The sequence below is a fragment of the Rattus rattus genome, chromosome 2 (assembly GCF_011064425.1).
Source record: "Rattus rattus isolate New Zealand chromosome 2, Rrattus_CSIRO_v1, whole genome shotgun sequence".
In the NCBI taxonomy this organism is placed as follows: Eukaryota; Metazoa; Chordata; class Mammalia; order Rodentia; family Muridae; genus Rattus; species Rattus rattus.
This window is the reverse complement of record NC_046155.1, coordinates 79,207,369-79,230,967: the sequence shown is the minus strand read 5'-3', so window position 1 is coordinate 79,230,967 and position 23,599 is coordinate 79,207,369. Positions and strand designations below refer to the sequence as shown.

Sequence of the window (23,599 nt, the reverse complement as noted above, 5' to 3'; positions counted from 1 at the left end):
TTGGTGCATCTTGGTTTTGACCCTTTTGAAATGTCTTTTTCACTCTCAAAGCATAAGTCCATTTATTCAAGCTTTTTTTCTGCAACTTTCTTACGTTCGCGTCTTTGCATCATCTGAAATTTGCCTTTAGAGTACTCTTAGCTTTATCAAGTTTGTGCCTGCAAATTTCCCATAGCAGAGTGAATACAAGATACACTTTCCCAATGGTGATATTCTTCTTCTATTAAAGTTGATATGCACTTGTGTAGTGAGTGTGTGTGTGTGTGTGTGTGTGTGTGTGGGTGGTGTGGTGAGATGTGTGTATGTGTGTGTGTATGTGTGCGTGCATGTGTGATGTGTGTGTGTGTGTGTGTGTGTGTGTGTGTGTGTGGTGTGGTGAGCATGTGTGTGTGTGTGTGTGTGTGTGCTGTGTGTGTGTATGGAGTGTGTGTGTGTGTGTAGTGAGCATGTGTGTGTGTGTGGGGTATGGTGCATGTGTGTGTGTGTGTGTGTGTGTGTGTGTGTGTGTGTGTGTGTGTGTGTGTGTGTGTTTGTGGTGTGGTGAGCATGTGTGTGTGTGTGGTGTGGTGAGCATGTGTGTGTGGTGTGGTGAGCATGTGTGTGTGATGTGTGTATGTGGTGCTTTGTTGCACATGTGCACATGTATGCGTGTGCATATGGAGTTCAAAGGTTGATCTAGCAGGATGTCTTGCTGAACAGCTTCCTGTTCTATTTTTTGAAGCAGCCTGGCCAGCAGCTGAGATGACAGGCCCCCTCCACTGTGCCTGGGTTTTTATGTAGGTGCTTGGGTATAGAGCTCAGACCCTCATGCTTGAGTGACAAGCTCTTTACCAACTCAGTCGTCTTTCCAGCCTCACAAAGATGTGAGCTTTAACAAGAGCTTTAAAACCTCAAGCCTGTGTCTTCGGGATTTAAAACTTGAGTAGCTCGGAACTAACCCCTGTCAGAAGCATGCACCGCGGGGATGACTCACAAAGGAAACAAGAAAACAGTTCCAGGCCCTTGTCACACATGTCACTTCATGTTGTTATCATAACAACCCCACATGAGAAGACCCACAGTTGTCCCTGTTTTACACAAGAGGAAATGTCCTCGGAGTTGTTCAGCCAGTAAGCAATCAGATGCCAAGGTTCTGATCCCTGTTGCAGGGCACAGAACCCAGAGCTCTCTTCTGTTCAGCTCTGGCTTCCTCAGAGTGCCCATCCATCCCTTTTGCGAAGGCTCTGTGGAGACTCTTCACTCTCCTGATGACAGGAGCTCAGTGACAGTGTCCCTTCTGCTCGCTCTCAGAGGCCAAATTCAATGGCTCCTTTTCAGCAAACTTTCCTGCCCAAAGTGCGTCTGCCGGTGGCTTCTCTCAGTCCTTGGGATATCTGAGTTGCTCTCTCCTGGTTCCCCTGCTTGCTCTAAGACAGTGTTGATGGAAGTTTAATCTTTGGCAGTGGGAGTAAAACCTGCGCCTAGAAGGATTATCGTTATGGATTTAAAGGGTGCCGTGAACAAAGCCATGCGGTGCGTGCCAGCTGCATGGGAAGTGGCTGGTGGTCCTTCTTGTTATTATCCGCCATGTTTTCCTCAGTGTGCCAATTTGAAAGGTTTCTTTTCAAGTTCTCTCCCCTGAGCCCAACAACTCCTGACTACCTCTGGTTCTCAGTTAGACGGGCACTGACCTCTCAAAACCATGATATCCCAAAACGGAAATCATCATCTTTCTGAATTTTCCCACATCCTGGCCCTGCTGTTGAGAGAACCATATTCTCTGTCAATCAAAGCAGAGACCTCAGCACCCACGGTTTCACTCACAATTCTGCCCCACCACACCTTCCAGTCTACCACTTCGTACCAGCTGTCTTAGTAAATGTGAGGGCAGAGAACATGGCTCTCACAGTAGGTGGATCCAGCTCCACGTCCCACACCATGATTGCTAGCAGTTTGATTTCCTGGCCTTAGTTTCCTCATCTATGAAATGGGAGATAATATTTGCATTAGTTCCTTTTGTTTTTTCCCCCAGAGCTGGGGACCGAACCCAGGGCCTTGGGCTTGCTAGGCAAGCGCTCTACCACTGAGCTAGATCCCCAACCCCAGTTCCTTTTTTTTTGATACCATGTTAAATCCCTGGTGGAAGCAGTTTAAGGGAGGAAAGGTCTGTTTTGACCCACAGTTTCTGAGGATATGGCTCACCTTGATGTGGAAGACACGGCAGCAGCAGTGTGAGGTAGCTGGTCACATCATGGTGGGCTGGAGGCAGAGTGTGGAGACCTAAGCAGAAGTGTATCTCACTTTCAAAGCCTGCCCCCAAACCCCCAGTGACCCACTTCCACTCGCTAAGCCACAATCCCAAAGATTCTGTAACCTCTAAAGTTAGTACCTGAAGCTAGAGACCAGTCCCTCAAACATAGAACTCCACATTCAATAAAGTCACAGTAATGATATACTCCCTAAGGCCATTGAGAGGATTAAATGAGATAATGTGGGTGAAGTCTGGTGCCGGGGGCCCAGCTGTGGCAAACACACAATACAGATCATCCACCATTATTATGACTGATACTGCAATAGAATTAGATTGATGTTGCCTCCTGCATAACTTACTTTCCTCATCGTCGCGGTCAAATATCTGATAAGCAGCAGGAGCGTGAGGTGGCTGGTCACATCCCATCAGTAGCTAGGACGCAGTGAGCACGCAGGAAGTATGGCCAGAGTATACCTCATAGCTTGCATCTAGTAACTCACTTCCTCCAGCAAAGCTCAGCCTCTTAAGCCTGTCACAACTTTCCAAAACAGCGTCATCAGCTGAGGAGCAAGTGTCTGAACCCTCACACATATGGGAGACACTGAACATTCGACCGGCAACACCTCCTGTAAACACTAGAATCCTGAGGGTGTCTGTGCACACGGGCTATGCTGGGAAAGCAACAAGGGCAAGAACTCTGATATAGTAGTTCATCTCTCTCCTTGGGCAGGAATTTAGCATGTGCATGCGAATTTCCTTCCACACCAGGTCTTCCTATTTGGAGAGAGAGAGAGAGAGAGAGTGATTTTACCTTCTGGTACCTTGTAATTAAGGGCCAATGATTAATCCAGCTTTCCGGGACTTTGTGGTGACACTGAGAGCTTATGTTTGGGTTCTTCCTCCATTGGCTGATGTTTGAAAACTATATTCTGTTGAGCTAGAAGCAACTATGGTTCCTGATCAAGAGCAGCAGGATGGCACTTTAAGGGATCTGCTGCTATAAATGTTGAGCTCTCCAGGTGATGTATGAATGTCATTATTTGACATCTGATACCCATTAAAGATGGGAAGTACCTTAATCTCATGTCTTTCAACAGATGGCCTTGTCTGACTCATTGGGGGTGGGTGATGCGGTGGGAACATGCCACATGCTGCTAGCCCCACCTCCTCATGCCTTTGGTGTACCTTTCCTGACTTCCCAAAAGGAAACCAGGAGTGACCTGAGAGATTCAGCACCCAAAAGCTGGGAGCCCAAGGTCGTGTAGCAAAGGTCATGAGAATTTTGCATTTTACATTGCTCTCATTTCGGATCATTGAAACAGCCTCTCTGCGTTTCCGGAAGGGAAGGGATTGGAGAAAAACCACACCCGGTTCCGTTCAGTTCTGTTTTATTTTGGCTTTTATTTTTGTTTTGTTTTTTTTTTTCCACCCACCACAAGTTCTTTTCTCCCCCTCTCATAGTGTGGGCGAAACGCTGAAAACTTCGACCGGTTTTTCACCCGCCATCCACCAGTCCTAACACCTCCTGACCAGGAAGTCATCAGGAATATTGACCAATCAGAATTCGAAGGATTTTCCTTTGTTAACTCTGAATTTTTAAAACCCGAAGTCAAGAGCTAAGTAGATCTGTAGACCTCCGTCCTTCATTTCTGTCATTCAAGCTCAACAGCTATCATGGTGACATTTTTTTTCTTTTCCATTGCCAAGTTACATCCGTGTTTTCTTTTCTGATGAGGCTAGAGTGGCCATGTTTCAGAACCCAAATGTCCTCAAGTAGTTTGGAGCATCTCGAGGAGATGGAATTATGCAGGTGGCATGTAGAAAGTGCTGCATAATCGAGACACGCTCAGAGCCCTACTATGTGCATCCCTAGCATGTCGGCTCACAGGCCCCCAGGGGAGAGAAAATGCTTGCTTTTCTCCCTGGTCCTCTGCACTGCCATTTTTACCCTGACCCCCAGTCTACATCCTTCCTACAAAATGGATAGACGAGCCAAATGCTAGCAACATTCTTCCACCTTCCCGGCTGGGAGCTTGGCTTGAATCCAAGTATATGGCTGCTTTGCCCTAGAGGGAATCCCTCCACGCTGCCTGTTCTGGAGGCAGTGGAGCTTTGAAAAGAACATGCTAAAAATAAAAATTTATTTTTATTTTTTTAACTCAATGTTAAGAAGATTATCTAAGTCCTGGGGAAAAAAGGAATGCGCTTTTAGACAAGTTTCCATCTAAAAGCACTTCCAGGGTCGAAGGCAACCGGCTTGTGTGCTGTCACCTTGCTGTAGTTTCTAATACTGTGTGTCTGATAGTGGTACCCTCATCCCCCAAACTACTCCAGAATGACATTTGGCACTGTTCTTAGAACCACATGGTCACTCTAGCAAGGTCCTAAAGGACCCTGATTCTACATTACATTTCAAATGTTACTTGCTTTTTTTTTATTTCTGTCATCATTGAAATGCAAAAAGAAAAAAAAAGAAAGAAAAAGAAAAAAATTACTCACTTTGTTACACATGCTTTAAAATCTGTGTCCAGATGTTATTAACCATAATGCCCTGCTTTGTTCAACCAAGAAGACGGCTATGGAATCCAGCAGAGTTCTGCCTGTGGGGTGGGGACTTGTCTATATGTACCACTGGTGTTGGAGAAGTAATTGTGTGCTCTGAGAAAGACACCATCTCTCCAAACCATGATGGGTGCATTCTTCAGTTTGATGTCATTTTGCAAGATGTTTGTGGGAATGTTTATTTGCACTTCGGTATCTGTTCTGATATTTTTCTCCTAGCATCAAGATACAATATAAAAAAAGAAAGAAAGAAAGAAAGAGAAAAAAGAAAAAAAGAAAGAAAAAGAGAAAGGAAGGAAGGAAGGAAAGAAGGAAGGAAAGAAGAAAACCTATTTCAAAGAAAAACGTTCCCTTTGAACAAGGAGGACCCACACTTCAGAGTAGGCTCTAAAGAAGGAATTCAAGAGAAAAGGGTTAAAGCTGGATCTTTATTAGCCTCAACATTAACCAGCCAGAGAGTAGGACCTGGAGACTATTCAGGATGCCTGATGTCTTGGAATGGGGTGGGATATACAGGCTGGAGCCTCCCATACCATCAGACTTCAGAGACCACATTCCCACCAGAGTCAAGCTAGGAACATTCCCAAGGCCCTTAATCTTCTCATCAAAATTACCCCTCTTCCAAATTTGAGCATCCTTGAGCAAGCAACTCAATGAGCTCCCAGAAGTCCAAGGGAGCCCCTGGAGCCGGAGAGACTTCATTTCTTCCTGAACGGATGGGCATGGCAGGTGGCCCCTTACCCTTGCCTATATCTTAGCACCCTGTTTTTCTCACACAGTCCTGAGGAGAATTCCTACCACAGGTCAAAAGATGTCTGGGTCCTCCATTGCTTCAGAGGGATCACACAGAAGCTTCCAAAGGACCATATCCTTGAAGTATATCTCATCTTTAAGAAGACTATGCCTTGGGGTTCTGCTGAGACAAAGACCCTTATAGTTCATTCTTTCCTGGACTCTTGCAACTCAGCTTTAAGCTTGGGGCATGTCCTGCTTAGATCATGTGAAGCAAGCTTGTCCTAACTGACAGTCTTATGATATTAGCTACCAAGAGAGACCAGGGCAATCCCGCTCCTCACTCTGTTATTGGGGCAACTGGCATCTGTAGAGTAGAAATAATTTCCTGCTTGGTTGGTCAGTGGCGATACAAACGCAAGTATCCTGACTCCTGACAAAGGACTCTGTCTGTTCTGTAACAAAACAAATATTTCTGAGCCACGTGTCCACTCTCAGACAAGTTATGTAGGGTCTTTCATCTGGTCACTGGGTCACCAGGCCTTGGACATATGCTCAGAATAAAAACCACAGAGAAACCTCGTGCCATTGGCAAGTGATCTGAGACAACCTTAGAAACAGTGTAGGAAGGAAGGATGGATAGATGGATGGATAGATGGATGGACGAATAGATGATAGGTAGATAGATAGATAGATAGATAGATAGATAGATAGATAGATAATAGTATATATATGTAAATATATACACTACGCTCTACATTTTCAGATTCTTACCATTATGTTTTAAGGTCCTTAGTTGTCAGAAATAGATACGCAAGCCGCAGTGTCTGTTCTCTTAGTTTGATGAGGGTGGGTCAGAGAAGCTTCTGAGAAAGTAATGGATCATGAATCAGACCTCCCACTGCTTCCTCTTCCACCAGTTTTCTAGATCAGAGGAAGCCAAGAAACACTTTTCATCACATAAGATCTCTTATGAAATATTTTGCAATTCTATCCAAACAATAAATTATTTATTTTTTGCAACCATCCATTTTTGCATCCTCCATCCATTCAAGTAGCATTTATTGAACACCAACTGTGTGCCAGGCAGGGTGCCAGGATCCTGGTGAGAAATAATAAAGATGCAGTCCATCTCCTTCTCCCTCTTTCCCCAGCATACCATCTGTGGGAAAGATGGCCATAAAACAAGTAATTGAAAACGTGCTGTTGTCTAAAGTCTCTGAGCTTATTAAGAAAATCTTCCAATGGAGGTCTTCACAGCTTCTTAGTCTCTTGATAGACTATGTTTTGGAGCTGACGGCATCCTTTCCACCTAGATGTCTACAACAATCATGTACTACAGTGGGCAGAGAAAGACTGAGGTGGGATGGACTGTTCTAGAAAGCCAATGACACAAGCTCCATACTTGATCTGACTAGAGAAGCTCCCACAACATGAACAGGTGCCCATGTCTTGTGGAGAAAGGGAACTAACTGGTTTTACAACTTACCACTGAGTCTTCAGTGTCCCCTCTCATTGTACATCCATCACTCAGCTATCTGCAGGCCCTCAGGGGAATACCATTTCCTTTTAGATCACTGATGATCGAATCATGTGACCCTTGCTGGTCACATCCTGATCCCTCTAGCCCATCTGAAACAGGCTTAAAAGACACACACACACACACACACACACACACACACACACACACACACACAACTTCTGGGAGAACTGAAGGAAAAAACATAAAAGAAATCTTAACTAAAGGTGCTGAGAACTGTGACCAATCATATGTCTGGATCCAAGAATCCACTTTTAAATCTTGTATATTTCTTACTGATCTCCTCCTCCAAGAAAGGAAAGGGTCATGATAGACCCAAAGCAGGCCAGTGGAATTAACATTCTTCCTAGGATGGGTGTTTCTGGACCCATGTGGCTTCAGATGCAATTCTCAAAAGAATTGTCACAACAAAGGAGCCCATTCCCACTCAACATTGTATGGTAAAATCTTGGAGAATTTTCATGGGAAGGCCTACTCATGAGAGAAACTCATTAAAAGGAATTCTTATTTGGAACACATGGCTTACTGAAGCACAGCAAATTAAAAAAGGCTTCCAGAGTTGGAGTTGGTAGGAAGGAAGTTCTGTCACATGCTCTCAGGTAAGGATAGCTGGGTAGAAAGAGAACCCAAAAGAGGAACTGCCTATCTTCTGCCCCCAGGTCTGCCTTTCTGTACACACAGAGCATTGTGGCTTCCAGACCTCGTGCTCATACATAGTTGACTCCACACTGACTCCATTTACATAAGCCTTAGGACCTATGAAAATAACTGCTATCATTTTTGCTTCAATGTGAAGAGGAATCTGCCTCAGGAATTAGGAAAAGCTAGGAAGTACCCCTTTAATGAAGTCTTCTTTATCGATTTGATGAGTACTTATGAACAGTCTGTTGTGTGCTCAGTAGCATTGGAAACACAATAGCACAGAAACAGACAAGTACCTTGCCCTCTTGGAGAAAAACAATGCAAATTCCCCAAAGCAGTAAGTGTGCTGAAGACAATGAGAAGGATGGGGCTTAAAGGATCAAGAAAGAGAAACAGTATTAAAGAGGCAGAAGGTATCCAAGCTCCCCTCCAGATACATAAAGTAGCAACATGGAGTGCCCAAGCCTGGAACCCTCCACAAAAGCCCAGTATGGACAGGTCCCCACAAGAGATGACCCACCACATAGGAAACAGCTTCATGAGTAGCCTTAGCCTTGTCTTCTATACTACCCTCTTCCAGATGACCTTCTGACACCAATTTGTCTCCCTCTGTCCCATAACCCTACTCAGACACCCCAATAGGAGGTCCCTGTCACAGGGGAACATCCAGAAAGAAGTAGGTTAGAGCCTAGCAACAGGAAATTCTTATCAGCCAGTCTCCACTAGGGGCTAAACCTATTAAGATTGACCAAAGTGAATCAGCCAGTAAATTCCTGTGTAACACACCCTTGGCTTCAGCCAGGCACCTACCTGTTGCTAGTGAATCCCAGGAACTGTGAAAACAGTCTTCAGGCTGTTTGTCCAGCCAGCGTAGTTGTAATGAGGGGAAAATCAGCTGCTATGTGGTCAGATATAAATCTCCATCCCACTGCACAGGCTTGGGCAAGTTCCTTCATTGACCTATTTTCTCATATGCTCAACAGTGGGAGACAAGGACATCAGCTTTGCCTTCTCCAGACAAATGAGGTGAGATTGGGAAGGGCTAATAGGCTTGCAGGGGCCCTGGAGACACCAGCACATCATAAAGTCACCCACATCCACATTCTCTGGTAGAACCTGCCTCAAACTAGTTACCAACTCCTGGATGCAGGCAGGCAGGCAGGCAGGCAGGCAGGCAGGAAGGAAGGAAGGAAGGAAGGAAGGAAGGAAGGAAGGAAGGAAGGAAGGAAGGTAGGAAGACAAATGAAAGAAAGGAAGATAAGAAGGAAGGGAGAGAAGGAGGGAGGAAGGCAGGCAGGCAGGCAAGCAAGCTAGCTGGCCAGGTTACCTACTACAAGAATTGAGTAGTTTCATCTTTCAAGCTCTCCTTCATAGCTCTTACTTTAAGTTTTGTATTGTGTTTCTTATGGAAGCACATCACCAACATCTTTGGAGAGACTCTGGCTAGTGAAGACCCAGATTTTACTCTTGTGTTCAGCTTTTGGGCAGCATTTCAAAGCCCAACTTTCACCAATCTCTTTTGGGGGGCTGAATCAAAAATAGGACTTAAGTAGACCCTAAGGGCCTGGCCAATTCTGAGCCAAATCTTCTGACACAGTTCTGGCACCAGCTAGGCTGTCTGTGGTCAGCAGTGAGTCTCCGACATTGTGAGGGTGAGGTGGGTGGTGTTTAGCTTCTTGGAGTGAACACTGAGCTCTCCTTACATGGTCATTTGCCTTCTAAGAGCAATCTCCTCTTCTCTCTCTCTCTCTCTCTCTCTCTCTCTCTCTCTCTCTCTCTCTCTCTCTCTCTCTCTGTCAGCTCCTGGCCACAGGCGTTGTCATTGAGTTGTTCTCCTCCAGGATACTCATCTAAGAGCTAAGTCTATGGTGTTAGCTGTGAGGAAACAGTTACCAATGTAATTCACCTCAGAGTCAAAGCGTAGGACACTCCCCTCCACACAAACGCACATCTCTTTAGGGTGATTCTTTAAAAAAGAAAAATCAATGAATCTTTTCTTCTTATAGAAAATTGGCACCAAGTTTTCTCGCCCCCCCCCGCCCCAAAGCCAGCATATAATATGAACTGAGAGCTGATGTGAGGCATGCAGCTGCTAAAAGCTGTCAGCACAGGGCTTTCTGACTACTCAGGAGCTTTCCTCAGCCTTCTGGTAACTGGCATGTCCTGGTCATGTTTGCTGCTGCTGCTGCTTCTGTTTTAATGTGTTTGCTTTCCATTTGGCAGAGAGACAAGCGAGACACCTCCAACTTCGACAAAGAGTTCACCAGGCAGCCTGTGGAACTGACTCCCACTGACAAACTCTTCATCATGAACTTGGACCAAAATGAATTTGCTGGCTTCTCGTATACTAACCCAGAGTTTGTCATTAATGTGTAGGTGAATGCAGATTCCCTCGCTGAGCCTGTGTCTATTATCAATTCCAGTCTTCCAGGATTCATGGTGCCTCTGTTGGCATCCGTCATGTGGAGAGCTTGTCTTAGAGGGCTTTTCTTTGTATGTATAGCTTGCTAGTTTGTTTTCTACATTTCAAAATGTTTAGTTTAGAATAAGTGCATTGCCCACTGATAGAGGTACAATTTTCCAGACTTCCAGAAACTCATTCAATGAACCAACAGTGTCAAAACTTAACTGTGTCCGATACCAAAATGCTTCAGTATTTGTAATTTTTAAAGTCAGATGCTGATGTTCCTGGTCAAAGTTTTTACAGTTACTCTCGAATATCTCCTTTGAATGCTACCTAAGCATGACCGGTATTTTTAAAAGTTGTGAGTAAGCTTTGCAGTTACTGTGAACTCTTGTCTCTTGGAGGAAACTTTTTGTTTAAGAATTGGTATGATTAAACTGAATTCATATATGCAAACCCTCCTGTGCACATGTCTGTTTTTTAACATACTACATTGCAGACAGGAAGAATATAAAGTGACATTGCCATGTGACAAGTGTCCTTCACTAGCGTTGATTTTCTTTGCATGGAAATCATTATATACATAAAAATGGAACATTTCGTATTAATTTAGTGGACTTTCAGATTTGGGGAGGCGAAAAGAAATCAGAAGATTGACAATAATTGGGCTTTTCTTTCCATGTAGAAATAACTCCTTTAAAGAAAAAAACCAAAAACTACTTTGTATTGATTCTTTGTGAGTTCTGCATCAGGCACCCCAATCCCAGTCACCTCCCAGTCCCTTCGTAACCAACTTCTGCTCTTACAACCTCTGCTCCCTGAGAGAAAATTTAAAAAAATAAATAAATAAACAAAACAGAAACAAACAAGCAAACAAACAAAGACATTGTGAAAGCTGTGCCACGTCACAGAGTGTCCCACAGTACACCCTTTTGTCCACACATCTGCACTTGCAAATGTTCATTGCAATGAGTCATTGGTCTGGTTCAAGGCCTTTGACTTCTGCTACACTATCAACATTGGATCCTCTTGGATATCTTGCTGTTGCCCTGTGTCATGGAGATCCTGAAGCTTTGAATCTGCAGCGTCATCCCTTTCATGAGCTCCAGCAGCTCATAGATGAGAGGGATGTTGGGGTGGACCAACTCGAAGCCCTGGATCGGGGCCTGCATGGTAGTTGAGTTAGTCAACCCACCAGCTCTCCCACACCCACACCACCAGGGCAAACTCTTCAGCACTGCCTGGGCTAGCTCACCTAATGCCACAGCTGACAAGGAGCAGGGCCAGCTGTCCATCTTCATGCCCTGAGGGCTGGCTCACCCACACCCACTTCATCAGAGCCACCTCAACTGTGCTGCCCAGATGAGGAGCAGGGTTTGCTCTCCCAAGTGCTACAGCTGGCAAGGGGTGGGGCCAGCTCTCTGGTTCTTATAACCCTAGGGCCAGCTCTCCTGCTTGCTGCAGGTGGTGAGGGATGAGATGGGGGAAGGCATCTCCCCTGAAGGCCATCCCTCAACCCTCCTCATTCCTCCCCCACCCTCCAACACCCCTCCTTAAGCCCTCGTAGCAGTTGAGTGGAAGAGTTGGCTGTCTTGTGCTCACCCATGCTCCCACCACCAGGGCCAGCTCTACAGTGCTGCCCAGGTATGTGTGTGTGGGGGAATCGTTCTCTTGAGTACTGCTCCTGGTGAGAGATGGGGACCAGTACTCTAAAGTGCCACAGCTATTGAGGAGTGGGGCCAGGTCTGCACAACCCTTGAACATTAACATGGTCTCAGGTAGTAGCCCAGACCTGGGATGTCTACATGGTCTTTAGTGTAATAGGAGCCATGGACATTGACATAGACCCCTGATGCTGCATGGCCACAGACTCAGACATGGCCCTCAGGGGTAGCATGGGCTGGGACCTCACCATGGCCTCAGCTGGCAGGGTAGGCTACTGACAACAGGCTATTCCTCTCAGGCCCTCACATCTCTAGGTCCACCTCTCTTCATGGTGCTCACGCTGCTCCACTTCTCTTTCTCTCCTAGCTGTGACCACATCCTTGCACAATGTAGTGGTCCTGTCGCACATGGGCCACATGGCAGGCAGGCCTCTGGGTGCCTTCACCCACCCGCCACAAAGTGTGGTGGCGGTCTGTGAAACATGACAGCAGACTGGCCTCTTGGAAATAATTCAACAGGACTAAGAAATGGCTACATTCTTGGGTTTGGGTGGCTAGGTTGGTAGAATGCTTGATGCATGAGATCCTGGATTTGATCCTCCGAACTGCCTGAAGTAGGCACGGTGGTCCACCCCTTTGGCTACATAGCAAGTTTGAGACCAACTTGGACTACTTGGAACCTTGCCTTTAAAAGTGAGAAGGTGGTGAGATGGATCAGCAGGTAAAACTGCCTGCTGCCAAGGCTAAGAACTGAAGCTTGATTCCCGTGACCCACACAGCAGAAGAATAAAATAAATTCTTACAATCTGTTCTCTGAGCTCCACATACATGTTATGTCCTGCAAGCGCACGCACGCGCACGTGCGCACACACACACTCATACATATACACACATACACAAACAGATAACAGTAAATTTTAAATGTATGCATCCTTTGAACACTGTGCAAGTTTGTCGCAGTGACTACCTACCATCTAGTTCTGTGTTCCTTCCATTTACCTCCCTGACTCCTACAGCCATTTGAAGCTTTTCCATTTGTGAACCCCAAGCTTGATGCTCTTACTGTTTTCCATAACCTGAGTATCTGAACCTTGTCTCAGTCAGCGTGTTTCATGCTTATTATTAAATATGAAATACACTGGTATTGAGTGGTGGCTCAGCAGTTATGAGCACTTGCTGTTCTTCCAGGGAAGCAAAGTCTGGTTCACAGCACTCACACTGGGCAACTCACAGCTGTCTGTAATTCCAGCTCCAAGACACTCAACACCCTTCTAGACTCCTCACATATGCAGATGTGCACGTGAGTGTGTGTGTGCACACACACACACTCTCACACACAACATACAACATAAAATCATCTTTAAAAATAAATACAGAATATTTCATAAAAACTCTATGATAAGAGTCAGCCAGGAAGCTGGTGTCAGTACAGACAACACTTTCCTGTGGCCCTTGGAATAAGATTTGTATTTTAACTGCTAAACTAATTTAACTTAGCACGTGCACAGGGGAAAATTGTATGCCCTTTTCTTAACACCATACTTGCACAGAAAGACACAGGAATCATGGGGGAAATAGGAAAGATGCCCTCCAAATGATGCTGGTGAGATAAGGAGTCCCTCTCAGTGCAGGATGGGACAATACTGAATCATCTGTCTGCCCACTACATCCATCCCTGAGTGGGTCATGCTTCTGTTTTCTTGTGGAAATATGCAGTAACACAGTCTGTAACACATGCCTTTGTAGCTGCTAAGACTTGTGGGTAGCAGAAAAGAGCAAATGAGTCACACACCAAGTACACCCTGACTCAATGGTTTATCCATCCCCTCTTGGAGGAGCCCCCCAAGTGGATCAAATGGGTAGAATCAATGAATCCAGTGATGGACTACTGAGTTCATCTTTGAGGGGTTTTGGAAACCCTGCCAGTGAAAACTAGCTAAAGACACTCAAAGTTGAGAAACCGTGGTTCTATGCAGCATACACGAAAACAAAAATCCATAGATTTCTATAGGTGTTTGGTAACGTGTCCAATTTGAGATTGTGTGTAAGAGCTGGTTACCATTACCTGTCAGTTTCTCCAACTTTTCCTATTTGCTATAGACTGACCCACCTTTCATTTAGAGAGCACTAGGCACCTGTGCTGATCCAGGCACAGTCCTGGGCATAAGGATCACACAGCCCCACAGTTCTTTTCTCTACTGAAAAGAACATGGTGGCTGCATAAGTCTCAGTCTCTTGTGTCTCATGAAAACGAGAGAGGGCTTCTATAGAAGTCTGGTGGAGGATCTTCCAAGTAAGCAAAAGTGCTTATTCTCAATCCTGGTGACCTGTGCTTAAAATCCTATGAACCTACATGGTGGAAGGAGAGAACTGACTCCCTAACGCTGTCCTCTGACATCCACACACATACCGTGGCATACATGTGTGAACATGCCCACACACATAAAATACATGACTATATGTTAGTTTCCTATGACAAGAAAGTCTGTGGTTTACTCTAATTAGCTTAGCCTGGTCCAATATACATTTCTGAACCTAGCAGTGTGTCTGAGTTAACATTAGAGACAGGAGCTTCAATTGCCTGTGGCTAAGTTGTATTAGTTACCAGTGCCATGTTACAAGCTACCTCTAAACTTTAACACAATGAATATTCCCTCTTGATATCTGTGGATTTTGAATATTTGTATGGCTAATCTAGTTGACAGTCTTACTGGGTTTTACACAAGCTGTAGGACAAAGCTGTAGTCTCACATGACATTCAAGAAAGGGACCAAGTTTTACTTCTTGTCTTCCTCATATTCTTGTCAACAGCATCAGTTCCTCATGAAGTGATTCCCATAGGACCACCTCTGGGGACACAGGGTGGCTTCTGGAGTCAGTGATCAAGTGGGAATGCCCAACTTGGAGATCACAGACTTTGCACCCTTACATCAAAAGTGACTCCTCACATTGCTATTGTTTTTTCTTCTTCAGATGCCATTCAGTAAGTTCAGCCTCGGTTCAAGGGAAGGGGGTTAGGCATGGTGAGACCACCAGGAGGTGGAGTGTTTGAGGACCCTCTCAGTCTGCTTGCAGCACAGATGTGAGCAACACCACTGCAGCTAGAAGCAAAGAAGAGCATATGAATGTAGAGTGAGCTTTCTGAATAAAAATTAGAACCTTTTTAGGGACAAATGGAGATGTACACAAACCACGAAGGTATATTCTTTACGTGTGGGAAATTTGGATTTCCCTCAAGATGTCTGGGACCAGAGAGAGATACATGAGAGGCAAGCTAACACTGTGACAACCCACCTGGCCTTGCATTGGTCCACAGAGCTGTCTGTTGTTTCATAGCAAGCTTAGTGGTTAAGGCAGGGGTCTGAATCCCACCCTCTGAGGAATTATATCCCTTTATCGTCGGGAACACAAACCCTATCAAGGTAAGTTGGCATAAAAGCACACACAATACAACTCTGCATTGGTAATCTAGCGCTCCAAAACTCAGTGGAATTTTTGAAGATTTGTTTTATGTGTATAGTTGTTTTGTCTGCATGTACATATGTATACCATATGCATGCCTGATGCCCTTGGAGGTCAAAAGAGGTCATTGGATCCGCAGAAAGTGGAGTTGCAGGTGATCGTGAGCCACCATGTAGGTGTTGGATAAGCCAGGTCCTTTGCAAAAGCAGCAAGTGCTCTTTGCCGCTGAGCCATATCTCCAGCCCAAAATTCAGTTGATTTTTTTTTTAAACCAGCTGTTTACTTGGTTCAGAATAGAGGTTACTCTGGTCTGGCCACTTCAGGTTAGTGTAGGCAGAGTTGTCTCGGCATCTCAGGCACCTGGAAAGTCAACTGGTAACAACTTTAAGATGGCCTTATCCACATAACACTGATTGACAGACCAGGGAAGGTCAGTGGGTGGTCAGTGTTTGTTTTGCGTCCTTGCTCTATGATAGTCTTCTGAACTTCTGTACACAAATCACAAATATTTACACATGGGAAATTTGGAGTGGCATAGACTGCTTCACATAGTGGATTTAATGAGTCTAAAGAGCAGGCACGAGAGAGGCCCAATGCACAAGTGTTCTTCAAGTCTTTGTTTCTTTCCCATGAACCAGTTCAAGGGGAGAGGAAACAGACTTCCCTCTGGGACAGGAGATTTTGCAAAAGCAAATGAACACAAGGATAGGGAATATTTATGGCCCAAAATTTGAATCTTCCACACTGTCCTTCAGTGGAATCATTTATGAATACTGAGTACAAAAAAAAAAAAAGAACAGAAAAGAAAGAAATTTCCAGGAATATCCTGGGCTTCCCCATGGTCAGACTCTAATCTTAACAAGCAAACAGTACCAGAATTTAGGCTTGTGATCTGGATAACCTGAACCCACCGGAAAGCTGCTGGTTCAAGCTCTTCAAACCAACAATGGTAAACTTTCACATCCTCAGATTTATATCTGCCATAATTTTCTTTCTCCAGCATCATATCCAAGTTGAGATGCTGGTGGAAGATGAAGGAAAGGGAAGCAAGAGAGATGGGAATCAAACTGAGAAACTTAATCTCACGCCATCTCCAATATCTGTCTCTAACATCCCAGAGCTAGGTATCTGAGATCCTATGTTCTTGTGGGGTTTGATGAGTGAATGCCAAAGCCCATGTGAAATTTTGCTGATACTGAGACCATCCCCTAGGAATTGATATTTGCTCAAAAAGTTAATCCCCATTTCAAAAAGCAACACAGGTTTGAATTCTAGGTCTTGTTCAGGGAATGAAACACTTTATCCACTGCAGAGTTTTGTACCATGAATACTGGCTTTCCTGACATTTGGCCTGTGTCTTAGTTGCTGTGAAAGACATCACAAGCAAAGTAACTTTAATAAAAGAAAGCATTTAACTGAGAGATTGCTTACAGTTTCAGGTTAGTCTATTGTCATCATGGAGGGAAGCAGACAGGCATGGTGCTAGAGCAGTAGCTGGGAGCTTTACATCCTGATCTACAGTTAGAGGGCAAGGAACACTGGACTTGGCTTGGGTTTTTGAAACCAAGGGTCCTCCAACAAGGCCATACCTCCTAATCCTTCCCAAACAGTTCCACTAACTGGGGACCAAGCATTTAAACACATGAGCCTATAAGGTCATTCATTATTCAAACCACCACACATAGCCAAATGAGATCACGTGTCAGAGTGAAACTCAAATGATACTTGAAAAAGAGGTGCAAAGGTAGACCGTTTGGTTTCAACCAGTGACTTCTACTTACACAGACGAGGAGGAAAATGAATGTTTATGAATGAAATGTGTCCCCATTGAAGGTCTGGCTCTTCGTTTCTATATGGGATCAGAACCCTAAGGCCAGTTGCACTGTCTAGAGAATTTGTAAATATCAGGAGGGTTGTAGTAATCTGTGCCTGTTAACAGACATCTAATCACTAACCCACATGTCTGACCACTAACCCACTGTCTCAGTCTCAGTGGCTCACAGGTCTTACAGAGAGCTTAACTTGGAACTCTGCTTCCGTTTTTTTCTGAACCACAGTTAAGATGATGGCTTGTATGTCATCTAGGTTCAACTAGGGAAGAATCCCCCCTCAAACTGCTCACATGGCTCTCATCAGGATTCAGTTGCTTGAGAGGTAATGAGTTGAGCCTTTCCAAAAATCAGTATCTTAATTGCTTTTCTGTTTCTAAAACAAAGTGCTAAAGGCTGAATAATTCTTGAAGAATAGCAATTTTAGTTCAAAGTTATGGATATTGGGAAGCCCAGGAACATGATAGTTATACCTGTTTTGTGTCTGAGCTGGCCTTTGTGTTGTCTCATGATGATGATGAGGGCATCAGGTGGTAGGAAAGAGCAAGCTTGCTTGCTTGCTTGGGTCCCTTTTGTCCTAAAGCCACTAATAACATTAAGGCTCCACCCACATGACTTCATCTAATTCTAATTGCTTCTCAAAGGTCTCATCACCAAATTCCACTAACATATGGCCTTGTGAATTATATTTCCAACATATGAACATTTGGGGAACACTTCTAAACCATAGCAAACTGCTTACTTGCTCAAAGAGTACAAGTCAAGGAAAAAATGCAACCAGAACACCATTGGAAGGAGGAGGAAAGTTCTGTCTTCCATAGCTTAATCACAGTAACTACATCATTTCAGTTTTTCTAGACACTGTTCATTACAAGTAAATTACAAGAAACAGTGCACACTCAGGAGAACTTACCCAAGGATGTAAGTAGGCAGAAGGGAAGTGTCAAGTCATGCCAGAAACTGTCAGAAATTTTTTACCAGACAAAGTAGCCTGGTACAGAGGAGAATAGTGCCTTAGCTCTGTCCAGTGAATGGATGTAGCCAGTCTTTTTCAACCAGATCAACCGCTTCCTTAAAGGGGAACTAGAGGGGTTGGGGAGAGGCCTTTAGCCTGTCTCTAAGAGTAGATGAGTTGCTTTGGATGGCTGACTGGATATAATTAACTCAGACAGAGAATATTTTTGGTCCATGATATTTTGAACTTCTCATTGACAGAACATACATCAGTGTCGCCTTAAGCTTGGAAGATGAGGAGCCTTTGTTCTCAAAACAGAGGTATGCCTTGACCCTCTCCTTACCCCCCAAATAGTTGTTTAAATAACAAAAATTCCCCTATAGTTTCTGACATTTAAATGTTTGGTCCCCAGGTTTACAAGGGAGACAGTATATTGTGCTGGAGGTGGGCTCTGAGACTCTGAGATGTGCAACCTTTCTGGTTTACCCTTTCTGCTTTGTGCCTGCTCTTCAAGATATGTACTGCTGCTCTAGCCACCATATCCACGTCCTGCTGACTTTACTCTGCCATCATGAACTCTCACCCTCTGAAACCATACACTGAAATAAACCCTTACCTTGGTCTTAATGTTTTGTCACAGCAATAGACAGGTAACTAATACAGACCCCTCCCCACCACAAAAACAATAGCAAACAAACAAACAGCCCCCATAACATCTACTTCCTTGGTTAAACAACGGAAAGCCAAAGGGAACTTTCATTAAGGATTTCCTATGGTCTTGATTCCAACTTTATCCTAAGACGATTTTACTGCCAAGTGGATGTAGCCCAGCAAAGGAGGGAGTGGATGAACAGAGATGTTGGAAAGCATGTTAAGGGGTGATAAACTGCTACTTAAATTAAGAGCAGGAGAAAACATCCCTAGATCTCATCCATTTTTTCACAGCTTGGAAGTGTTTTTTCTCATTGCCATTTGATGGCAAAGGGCTAAGATTCTGTCAGGAATGATCACTGGACATGGGACATGTGTCCATGCAGCCACAATCCTCACTTCTAGACCAGTGGCCATGAGGGTGAGCCAATATGCTGAATGGAATCCATATTTAAAACAGTGAAGGGGGTGGTCACAGGCTGCAGTCTATATTGAGGGTTGTAGGACAGATGCTTCCAGAGGTAGAAATGTTAGTTGTTTGTGTTTTTGACACAAGTAGAAGGAAGGCCCTTCTTGATAAGGTGACACATGAATTCAGTAAGGAGACGGAACAAAACCCAAGGGAATAGAGGACTACAACTGAGACATCAATTGTTGGAGGAATAGAAAGTAGGGTCATGAGGCTGGAGGCTCAGGCTAGAGACTGACTACTCTTCTAGAGGACCAGGATTCAATTCCAAGCACCCACATGGCAGATCACAATTATCTGTAACTTCAATTCCAGGGAATCTGACATCCTCAGATGGACACATGCAGGCAAAACACCAATGCAAACAAAATAAAAAATAAATAATCTTTTCAAAAGAAGATGGGCTCATGTGGTTAAAGAATGCAGGCATGGTGAAGTGGTGGAGAGTGACCCTTAGGAGAAGGGAGAGGGCTGACCATGTAGACTTCACATTTTGGTGTGAAGTTTGGCTTTGAAGATCAGTGAGAGTGCTTCAGAGGCTGTATTAGCTTCTTGTTGTTGCTATAAAGAATACAATTTTAGGCTAGACAGGAATAAGGAAGGAAATACTCATACTGACTCACGGTCTTGGAGTTCAATCCACAGTCTCTTGGCCCTGTGCACTTGAACAAAACATCATGGCTATGGAACATGTGGCAGAGGACAGCCATTCACAAACTTCAGACAAGGAAGCAGAAAGCAGGACGGGATCCACCCAGGACCAAGTCTGACTTTCAAAGGCTCACCTCTAGTGACCTACTTCTGTTGTGTAAACCCCACTGCATAGTTTCCACAACCTCCCTCAATCATGGCACCAGCTGGCAAGCAATCATTTGAAATGTGAGCCTATGGGGCTGTCACAGGCTCCAGCCATGGCAAACAAAGAACATTCTCTAGAGAAAGGGAAGCAACTGATTGTCTGTGTAATTACGAAAGGACTTTGTCAGGTTGGTTCTCACAGTCAGATGCTGGGTGGTCCCATGATGGATGGCCACCTGCAGTTCAGCAAAGGAAGGAACTAGCAGCCATTCAGCTCTATAAAAAAAGCCAGAAGCCTCAAGACAAAGGGTCAAGGATGCAGCTCCAGTGTGAGACCCAAATCCTGGAAGCTTCTTGGAGGGCAGTAGCATGAGACTATGTTTAAAGGCTGAAGATTCCAGAATCTGTTGTCCATGAATGACAACACAATTCAGAAAGAACTGAACTGTGGACTCCCTCCTTGGTCCACTTTGTGTTGTGTCTTATTTCCCAGAGAGATGGCCCCACTCTCACAGAGGGCCAAGAATGACCTGGATTGGCTGACTTTCATTCATTCCACAGGTCTCTGGAAGTGCCTTCATAGGTGTCAGTCAGAGGTGACTCCTTGGTGTCAGTGAGGTCAGCCAAATTGAGCCTGGCCACCACATGTAGGCATGAGCTGAATCACATCACAGGACATGGTTCATGGGGTGAAAGGAGGAACAGGAGGATGGGCGAGCCACTGAGGTAGAATAGGTGGACCTCTGCCTTCCTTAGAGAGAAAGGAGATTCACGCTGGTTGACCCAGTCTGTCTCCGGCTTCTCTGAAGAAATCGCCACGATGACAGGAAAAGAGGAAAAGCTGAAATAGATTAAAGCTTCATCAGCAGGGAGGAAAAGCTGGTCCGGTGGATTGGATGACTACACAAAGGTATTGTATTAGTCACTGTTCTGTTGTTATAACAAAATACCTGCGATAATAAACCAACATGTGAGGTTTATGGCTTTGAAAGTTCCAGTCTGGGTGTGGGTGACTTTGTAGCTTTGAGCCTCTGAAGGGCCAGAGTCCCTCAGGTTCCTTAAAGTGATGTCACCAGTAGCCTAAGGAATGCCCTCCAGCTCCATCTTGTAAAGGTCCTCCCACTACCTCCTAAAGGTGCCATCCTGGGATCAACTTTTTATAAAGCACCGGTGACAATGGACATTCCTCTAACCTATAAACAGATATCAATCCCTAGTCTATAAATTAGGGGGGTCTTACCTTCCTTGGAAAGAGTCTTATAGAAACAATTGAAGGAATTACTTTGGCCTGTCAGGTGGACCCACTCTCATTGTCTTCACAAATACATTCATACATGAGAACCAAGAGAAAGAGCATAGATGAAAGAGGTTAAGGTGACAGAATAAAACAGAGGGAGATGAGACCCAAACCTAAGAACGTGACAGCTGCCAGAAGTCATGTGAGGCAGAGAGGACGCTCCCCTACAGACTTCAGAGAGCGAGAACTTACTGACTCCTTTATTTCACGTTTCTGGCCTCCAGTACTGTGGAAGGATACCTTTCTTGGTTTTAAAACACCTCAGCCTGGGGTCATTTGGTACAGTATCCATGGAACACTAACACACCAGGATTCTCATTATTGGCTGGCATTGCACCTAACTGCTGTTAAAAGAACCAAACTGAGATATCAAAACTGAGCCGTTTAGTATAAGGACATGAGGGTACCATGCAGAAGTGCAGTTGCCTGTGAAACCTCTTCCCAAGGTCCAGGAAGCAAGACAGGAAGGAACTAGCAAGGACGCTCAGACAGTCAGAGGAAGGTGAGGCTTCTGCCCCTCACTCACTGTGAGCTGCAGTGAGAGCAAGGACGCCCATGTCTGCGGGTGCCACCCTCTTAGGGATGCCGGAGATAGCCGTTGCTCTGCACAGTCCAAGCCTGGGGACAGCCTGCCTCCTCCTCACATACACCCACCTGAGCTTGGCGCAAAGTCTTGCTGTCTGATGCTGCAGAGTGGTGGAAAGCTACAGAGGATGGACAAAACTCGCTGGCCATCTGCTCCTCTTCTGTGTTTTGTGGGTTTATTTTCAAATGTTAAGCATTTGAGAGCAGCCGTCAGGCACCATCTCAAAACCTAACCATTTGGCTAAAGACGTTCACTTCCAAATCCACGGCAATCACTCGGTGATCAGCAACTCCCCAGGGTTTTGAGTAGGGGCTGAATCGTATTTTGAAACATCTTCAAATATTATCATGTAATTTGATAACCGGAAAAGGGAAATATGATGTCTTGTTTCTATGATACAGACTTTGGGAAGGGAAACTACAAAAATCTTGCCAGACAAGCTGTTTGGAAAATGGAGGAATTCTTTAGTCAAGAAAATATGAAGGCTTTGTGTGTGTGTATGTGGGGGAGGGGTGGCTTACAGAGGTCTCTTAGGCATGCAGAAATGTATATGTTTATTAGAACGGGACACACACATGTAGCTGGCAGGTGACAGAGCTAGTATAAGCACATATGAATATGGATATGTACATACACACGTGTGTGTGCATATATACATCTGTGATACGTAACACAAAAGGATTTGTCACCTTGATTTGGTTCTCAGCATAACTGAAAGCCAAGAATAATCAACATCTTAGCATCTGATAGGTAGGGCCTTGCTGCTATAGTGGTTAAGGACAAGCAGAATGTCTAAGTATGAATCCTGTCTTCCCCCCACCTCCCTGCCCTCCAGTCAGGAGCTGAGTTCCGGAGGCTCTGCTGTGGGAAGAGACTCTCACTCCAAGAAAAGGCTTCTCCAGGTCAGGCAGTCTTGAAGCATTAGAGATAGGTGTGGGGATGCTGGAGGGAGTGAGGAATTTAGTAAGCTGTTACTTACAGTCATCTTAGGTATCCACAACTAATCGCCTCCCGCTTTGGGCAGCATAGGGATGAGAACTGAGGGCTGATTGCCGGACTATATTTCTATTTCACTCATGCAAAATTACAGAACACTTGACCTTGGTAGGAACAAAAGGGGTTACAAAGTGTACTCCAGAGTGTTGGAATCCCAGCTCCACCACACGCCAGATGCATAACCCTGGGGAATCCGACAGCCCCTCCCTGCCCACTCACCCTTGCAAGGTCAGCAGTTGCTCCTTTAGGGCTGTTGTGGAAGCCGAGTTGAGCTGGGTATTTGGTGTGTTAGAGAGCTGTTATTCTAAACGATTGGCCCGGCAGGTAAGATGAACACATAAAGCACTCTCTGACTGAGAAAATTAGAGTTATGGAACCCAAGTTCACGCCCTGGGAAGCTCTTGTCTATTTAAAGCACGATTCCTTCGAGTGCTGACTGCAGAGAGTGGAGCCCGGTGACGTCACCTTCCCCTTCCTCAAGAGAAGCTGGGGAAGGAGATTTTCCCCCATCGGTTGTTCTGACTCTGAAATCTAGACTGTAAAATCCTAACTACTGAAGCGCTGGGCTGTACAAATGAAATGTGTACGCTGGATGTATCTGTCAGGTGAGCTACAGGTTTGAAATCTAGAGTGACAAGATTGATGATCATCTGAATTTTCAGCTCTTTTAAGGAGTTTCTAAAGGATGCATTGGGCATTCCATTTGTACAATATATTCATTGGAGAGTATCATTTATAACCAAATAACTTAGGGTTTGGGACATTGGGCTCTATTCTTAGGA

General features: G+C 44.8%; 1 protein-coding gene across 2 annotated transcripts in view; it reads left to right on the top strand.

The window, feature by feature from the left end:
• The window catches only part of Prkcb (protein kinase C beta), a 335,946-nt gene extending 325,380 nt beyond the window's left edge, over positions 1-10,566 (top strand). Inside the window, exon 17 of one of the 2 annotated variants that reach the window (XM_032892724.1) lies at positions 9,930-10,566. In XM_032892724.1, the coding sequence (XP_032748615.1) occupies positions 9,930-10,082 (153 nt within the window). In that variant the 3' untranslated portion in view covers positions 10,083-10,566. Of the gene's footprint in view, positions 1-3,691; positions 4,703-9,929 lie in introns of those variants that run through there. The other variant, XM_032892723.1, reaches the window with a different exon arrangement.
• Positions 10,567-23,599: the final 13,033 nt, after the last annotated feature.